This window comes from Cuculus canorus, chromosome 1 (assembly GCF_017976375.1).
Source record: "Cuculus canorus isolate bCucCan1 chromosome 1, bCucCan1.pri, whole genome shotgun sequence".
Classification (NCBI taxonomy): Eukaryota; Metazoa; Chordata; class Aves; order Cuculiformes; family Cuculidae; genus Cuculus; species Cuculus canorus.
In genome coordinates this window covers 14,770,478-14,778,411 of record NC_071401.1, presented here as the reverse complement: position 1 = coordinate 14,778,411, position 7,934 = coordinate 14,770,478, and the positions used below count along the sequence as shown (strand labels likewise).

The following is a 7,934-nucleotide window of genomic DNA, read 5'->3' as shown; positions in this document are numbered from 1 at the left end:
ACACACAGGTGATAATTCCTCCAGTCTTCTTTATAGTGCATCCTTGCTATTATCCACTCTAGTCTGATTTACATTCTTATTAGAATAATACTATGCTAATAAAGTCATCTGCACGCAGAATGCTTCATGATGAATATGATAAGTGGGTTTAGATGATGACGCATATCAGAAACTTTACCATAAATATAAGAGGAACCAGTGAGGAATGTACACAAAAACAGAGGAAGTACTCACTGCCACTGTACATTCTAACCGCAATCAGAAATTATAAAACGGAACGCAAAATAAGTGAAGCATTAATAAGCTTAATTTAAAAAAAAATTGCAAGAAAATGTAGATGATCAATCTGTTCTCTGAAGGGCTGAAATTACTGCTAAGAGCAAACTAATCTCAATCAGGCTACTAAGAACAGAATTTGCCCCTTCCAAAAGCCAGTAATACTTCTCATATACTCAACAGGCAGGTAGTTACACTGGCCTCCTCCTCTACGCATCCCAGATCTGAATGCTTGGTGCATCTGTGGATGCACATATTCTGTAATATATGAAATAAAACAGAGCCTTACAGGAGGCTCTGCTCTCCCCAGGAGCCACCCCACAGCAGTGTCATAGCATCAGATAGTTGTGTTTCCATCCTTGCACTCCCGTTTGGTTTTGGGGACATACTCAGACCTGCCCAAGGATGCTGCTGCATGCTCAGCCAGCACCCAGGATCTGTGCGCTGCCTTTGAAAAAGTTTCCATCCACCCCACTTACAAGCCCTGTAGAATGCACATACATCATTGCCCAATGATGTTTTGTTCCCTGTATTTCTCATAACCCACATTTAGATCCAAACTGTGCTGGACTAACCCACTTCAAGCATCACTTCACCACAGTGTGAGCATTTCAGTCCTCCTTCAAGGAAAAAAAAAGGGACTTGAAACAGTGATGAAGCCAGTTTGAGAAACAAACTCACCAAAAACGTGAGGCTGGCAGGAATGACACAGTTATCCACAGAGGTTAAAATTTTATTTTGATATAAAAATTAAATAGCAAAGTTCTTGGGTTTTTTTTACAGTGATAAATTAGAAATTTACAGTACATACATCGAAGTAGATATATTTTCTGTACACCCCAAAATAATCAGTGTCTATTTCCTTAAAATTCAGAAAAAGAAACTAACTTGTCAGTTTAATGTAAAAGCTTAGCTTGCACCTCTCCAGCAGATGCTTCCAAAATCTGCAGTGAGAAGAGCACACGCCAGAGGGGAAGAAGGGAGCGGGAACTGCGCAAGGAAGGCAATCACAGCAAAGTTTTTAGTTGTATAACCGCAGCAACTGCACTTCCGAGGCAGGATTAGTCACACATTTTTTGGCTTTACATTCATAACAATGTTGAAACGAGCGAGTTGCAGAAACCTGCTCTTCACAACTGCCAGGTTTGAGGCTGTCTATCTGCTGTGACTTCCCACCCATACAGCCCCAAAACAGAATAAGGTAAATGCATGTGGATGAATACATTTATGGAACCATTTCATCTCTACAACAGCTAATTTCACTTTGGGTTTGTATAACATCCCCCTGAATGCTTGGGAAAGATGTTCCTTCTGGAATAGCAGCTGATGTCTCTCCCCAGCCCACCTCCTTCCCATCCTGTTTAAGTCCCTCATACTCTTTAATGGAAAATCCCCCCAGGTCCCTCATAGGGCCACACATCCTCACCCAACTCTCTTCCAACATCTCATATCACTGGGGCCAACAATCTATCACAGTTCACAGAGTCACTGGCAGAGATGCATTGATCTGATAACAAGGTACTACTTACGCACTTCTGTGTACATAACATGGTTAAAAATGCCATTTATTGAATCAGTCAGGCCAAACATGGGTCAGATAGCCAGAGGAGTACCCAAACTGTTTCAGAGTGAAGGACACTTGAATGAACATGATACCTTGACACAGCCCAATGCTACATTACAAGACATGGCTCATACTGTGTCATCACCCTTTGACAGTCAACATATTGCTGCTGGCTTTACACCCTCTGCACTGGGAGAAAGTCTGCATAATGGAGAAGCTCGGCCATCTGAAGATCTCCCACTTGCAGAACAACTTGTCCACAGAGGAATAATCAGATCCAAACACAACCCTAATGGCAAGAGACTTTACGGGGAAGATGAAATGGCTCAGCTGGTATGTGGCATCAGCCAAGACAACGCTTGTGCGTCTTTAGCAGAATGTGTCAAGTTGTCACTTGTTCTGCCAGAGAGGGAACCCAACCACAAAGACTGCAATTAGGGTTTGTTTGGGTTTTTTTTTCTTTTAAAAATGTGCTCTAGCACATGTTACAACATTGACATAGAAACAATACACGCTTCTGGGACAGATTAGCACTCACGGCTAGAGCTGGAATGAATTGTGGTTTCAGAAGCACATGAGGCACCTGTGTGAAAAGCGAGGACTGTAATAAAGCAGTGCCTGTTCTCAGCTGCCCTCAAAGGTCATGTGAGTTGGGGCACCTGGAGGGCGCTCCACAGCTGACCAGGTTCCACACAAACAAATGAAGCAAAAGTTCAGGGCACACCAATAAAACTGAACATCCTTCAAAGGGACAGAGCATTGGAACAGTGTTCACTTAAGAGCTTCTAGGCTATTTCTATTTGCATCACCTTTCGTATTAGCCAGACAAGCCACCAACACAAGGTTCAAGCTCCCCAGGAGAACAAGAAGATGCCTCCTCAAATAAAAGAATAAGAAAACTCAACAGCTGCTATGAAACAACATTATTCACCGAGAAGCTGAGTCTCTTCTCTTGGAAACTCTTTACAAAAACTGGAAATCTCTTGTCGTTCCTGTGGACTGAATGTCTGATCACATTCTGCATGTTAATATAGATTAAAAAAAAAAAAAAAAAACAACAAGCCTCCAAAGCCGTCAGTGAGCAATAGGAACATCGTTGTGCGGCAGTCAGCTGTACTGCGATGTCATGGGCTGAGAATGTTCTTTTAATTGCAACTGACACACATAATTATACAACTGATCTGTGTGAACATGAGGTTGCCAAGGAACTTAACATTTCGCTTCTCCCCAGACTGGCGTCTGCAGAGATACCATCACACTGAATGAAATATATTAAGACTTAATTGTTTCATGCAATGAGTCTCCAGAGAGATACAGATAAGTTTACTTGGAGAAAACTGGCATTGTTTGAAGAAGCCCTCAACTAATTTTTCTCATTCCTGGCGGAAGGAACACTATAATGTAAGACTTTATTTAAAGCTATTATATGCAGCAGAGTAAAGTTGTCCACTGGAAATAGCAGGAGCACCTGAAGGGACATAAATGAAAGCAGATGGAGAACAATAATTGATGAAGAAGGCCATACACAGTTTCCCAGCTCCCATTGACTCCTCTACTTCTGAAATCGGCTTTCAGTAAAGCTTTTAAAAAATCAGAAATATTTATAGAACCACAGAATAATTCAGCTGGGAAGGAACCTAGGAATGTCCAAATTGCTGTTCAGGGCAGACCCAACTCTCAATTCAGACTAGGTTACAGACAAGAAAAAAGAATGAGTCAAAATTAGTATTAGGCCATCATCCTCACCAATACCTTACTTAATCCTGTTCATTATGGGTAACTTTCAAACCTGCAAAGTCCACTCAGTATCTGTTGGAAGACCTGATCCTTGGCTGACTTGTGCAGCGTATGAGAGCAACAGAATTCCTCAGGGCATAAAGACATAACCCTTGGCAAGTGCTTCCTTCACGATGCTGAATTCAGAAAAATATCTAATTGAGATCCCAGGTGCTCCATCTTCTGATAACTGAGCCCTAAATCAGAGCAGAATCTGGCCCCAGATCACCTTTCCTCCATCAGCTGTAAGACAATGAAAAGGAAACAGCATCCCACAGTTGCGGGCTTCAGCTCTGAAAGTAAATATATTGCATCTTGCTTTAAAAAAAAAAAAAAAAAAGATAGATAACATGTTTGGATATTTCACAGCTTTAAAGCCTCCCTGGGCTTTCCTATTTTGGGCATCATGGTTTATGGCTATTGTATTTGCAGCATGATCTTTTTGCTGGTTATTCTTTTAAGGCTTCTTTTTCCAGCTCCCAGAGACAGGTTGTGTAACCCTCTCCCTACTCTAAATCCCAACATTTACATAGCAATGCTTACACACAATCAGTCCTTCAGGGAAGAGTAGTCAGACCATCGAGGTGCCATCTTTTTCTCATACCACGGTCTCATTCCCTTTCCCAGGTTTTACCCAACCATCTGCTCTCTTCTCTCGTTTCACTTTCCCCGAGTTCACCAGTCTGTTGGAACACTTCTGCCATGTGTGCAGAGTTTTGGCTGACCAGATCCACATACCTGATGTAATACCCACCAGGAGGGACATGAATATTTTGAGCATCTCCACTGCCATGTTGGAATCATCTGCTGAATAGCGGAAGATGGCCCAGTTGGAGATTTCATAAAAATAACAAGCGATGACACATGTTGCTGGTACAGTGTACAGCACCGAAAAGACACCGATTTTGACCATCAGCCTTTCCAGTTTGTCGGTTTTAGTTCCATCTTTCTGAAGATTAGATCTAATCTTAAACAAGGCCACAAGTCCCGCTGCAATGAATAAAGTCCCTATGACCAGGTAGGTAAAAAGCGGAGCGACAACAAAGCCCGTCAGTGCATCTAGGTTCTGGTTCCCAACGTAGCACAGACCGGTGAGCTCATCTGCGTCTACTAGTCTCATAATCAAAATGACAATGGTCTTCACCGCGGGGATAGCCCAGGCTGCGATATGAAAATAAGAGCTGTGCATTTCTATAGCTTCATGGCCCCATTTGAGTCCTGCAGCCAGAAACCACGTCAATGTGAGAATAACCCACCAGATGGAGCTAGCCATCCCAAAAAAATACATGAGCAAGAAAATTATAGCACATCCTGTGTTCTTAAGACCTTCTTGGATAAGAACAGGTTCTGCTGCCTCTTCAAAATCACAGGATATCCTTTCCCGGCCCACAGTTAGCCTCACAATATAAGCAATGCTATAAATATTGTAGCACATGCTCAAAAATATGATTGGGCGCTCCGGGTAGGAAAATCTGGATGAATCAATCAGGAAGGTCAGGACTGTGAAGGCAGTCGAGATGAAGCAAAGACTGGCCCACACGGCCATCCAGATATCTGTGAATTCCTTAGCTGACCTGCTGTAGAGACCAGCGTCGTAGCCACACTTCAGGACACAGTTCAGGCTTCTCTTCACCCATATGTATTGATCCGAGTTAGATCCCATGCTGTGACACTCTTCTCCAGGCTGCAAGGAGGTCTTGCTATGAAGGGGAACCTCTTCATCTCCTGGGCCCTCCATGCACATGTGGTTGTGATCATTCTGGGGTGGGAATTTACTGCAGTTTAGGCTGTCTGGCCAGGCAAATCCAAATTCTTTTAAAACGGGTTCACATCTTCTTTTGACAGAGAGACACATGCCACCACAGGGACCTATGGGGATGTTAATCTTCTCTGTGCACATTGGGACATAGACCGAACAAAGGAAGAACTGCAAGAGAGAAATAGAAATCACAAGCGCATTAGGGGAAAATTGAACAGGTCAAAATATAATAAGTTTTCTTTTCTTGCCTTTTTAGCAGTAATATTTGGTCCTTCGCCTTAAAAAACAGGAAGCAGCATAAAACAAATAAACCAAGAACAATAAAAACAAAGGAGAAAAAAAAGAAATGTTGTCTTTTTGCAGTTCAAATATGGTCCAAAGCCAAAGCCTGAACATTTTACTCCCTAGATTTGCTCCATGTAAATTTAGCCCCTCCATTTCAATAAAGCGAGTGGGATTTAGCCAGATCTAAACCTCAAGGGTGCAATTTAGGAAAGCAAAACCCCAAATTGTTTAAACAAATACATATATTTGTCCTAGGCGCTGCCCGGCTACTACAGCTCGCAAACAGACAGAAGAAAGGGCATTTATTGAATTACTTTGGTTCACGATCCTCCCAGAAGAACGCCTTTTTTGCTTTTACTATAAGGTCACAAATGCATTCGCAACAGTAATAAAACATCGTCGTTTCCTCGGCTTTGGGCTAATCCCGGTTCTGCGACAACGTAAGCGGGATCGCGTGCTAATTCGGGAACCCAAGGAACAAGCTGGGTTTTGTTTGACGAAATCCATGCCCGTGGGGAGCGCGGGGATCCTGTCGTTCGCCTGGGAAAGGAGCTTCCAGGGTGAAGCTCTCGGAGGAGAAACCAAGCGGCTCGCGGGAGCCAGCGAGGACCCCTTCTATCGGCGGGGCGCAGCGCCCCGAGAACCGCGCCGACGGCCGAGAAAAGCCCCGACCCGGGTGGGAGCCCCGCTGCCCCGCACCAGCACCCGGGAAGGAGCGCGCTGCCCCCCGGGATCCGCGCGGCAAGGCGGCGGGACCGAGGGGCTGCGGGCTGAGGAGGGGGATGCAGGACCGAGAAGTGGGACGGGGGTGCGGGATGGGGATGCAGGATGAGGGATGGGGGTGCGGGACGGGGATGCGGCACCGAGATACTGGATGGGGATGTGGGAGCGAGATGCGGACGGGAGTGCGGGATGCGGGACGGGAGTACGGGACGGGGACGCGGGACGGGGATGCGGGACGGGAATGGGGGTGCGGGTGGGGATGGGGATGTGAGACGGGGATGCGGGACGGCAGCGGTTCGGCCCCCAAGGGGACTCCGCTGCCCCGACCCACCTGGAGCTGGCTGGAGCAGCCGTACTGGATGAGGGGGGTGAAGGTGGTGAGCTGCAGCTCGGCGTCAGCCTGCAGCTCGTGCCCCACCAGGTTGGGCATCTTGGTGACGTTGTAGCCCAGGTTCTGGCACATGGCGATGCGGATGGCGTCGCAGCGCCGCTCCTCCTCGTCGCCGAAGCCCCGCGCCCCGCCGAGCAGCAGCAGCAGGGCCAGCAGGGCCAGCAGCCCCGCTCGCCCGCTCGCCCCGCCGCCCCCCGCCATCGCCCGCACCGGCCGCTCCAGCGGGGAGGGGCCGGGGGCGGCTCCGCCGATAAAGAGCCTCGCCGAGAAACTACCCGGGGAGGCAGGGCAGCTCCCCGCCCCGCCCCGGGGAGCCCGGCCCCGCGGCGCCCTCCTCCTCCTCCCGGCCCGAGCATCCCTCCGCCCCGCCCGCAGCCCCCCCCAGGGCATCCCCGGGACCCCCCAGCACCGCCTCGGCCTCGTCCCGCAGAAGCACCTCGGGGAGCCGGGTCCGAGCTCCCTCTTCCCGCGGCTGGTGTTCCCTTCCCTTCCTCCCTCATGCCTGGTGCCACTGGGAGACGTCCCCAGCATCCCCATCGTCCCCACCATGCACAGAATCATAGAACAGTTTGGGTTGGAAGGGACCTTAAAGATCATCCAGTTCCAACCCCCCTGCCATGGGCAGGTACATGCCACTAGATCCGGCTGCTCAAGGCCCCATCCAACCTGGCACTGAACACCTCCAGAGATGGGGCAGCCACAACCTCCCTCGGCAACCTGTGGCAGTATCTCGCCACTCTCATGGTGAAGAAATTCTTCCTTGTATCAAGTCTAAATCTGCCCCTCTCCAGTTTATACCCATTGCCCCTCATCCTATCACCACAAGGCTTTTTGAACAGCCTCTCCCCAGCTTTCCTGTAGCCCTTTCAGATACTGGAAGGTCGCTATAAGATCTCTTCTGAGCCTTCTCTTCTCCAGTCTGAACAAGCCCAACTCTCTCAGCCTGTCCTTGTAGGGAAGGTGCTCCAGCCCTCTGATCATCTTTGTAGCCCTCCTCTGGACCTGTTCCAGCAGCTCCAGATTCTTCTTACGTTGAGGATTCCAGAACTGGACACAATATTCCAGATGAGGTCTCACAAGAGAGGAACACAGAGGCAGAATCACCTCCCTTGACCTCCTGGCCACACTTCTTTGGATGCAGCCCAGGATACAGTTGGCCT

General features: G+C 47.8%; 1 protein-coding gene across 1 annotated transcript; it reads right to left on the bottom strand.

Moving 5' to 3' along the window:
- Positions 1 to 1,001: 1,001 nt before the first annotated feature.
- On the bottom strand, positions 1,002 to 7,050 carry FZD4 (frizzled class receptor 4). The gene is made up of 2 exons (XM_054056141.1): positions 6,715 to 7,050; positions 1,002 to 5,543 (listed from the first exon to the last, which is right to left on the bottom strand). Exons 1-2 carry the CDS (start codon positions 6,973 to 6,975, stop codon positions 4,215 to 4,217), a joined length of 1,590 nt encoding a protein of 529 aa, XP_053912116.1. The 5' UTR covers positions 6,976 to 7,050; the 3' UTR covers positions 1,002 to 4,214.
- Between the last annotated feature and the right edge of the window lie 884 nt (positions 7,051 to 7,934).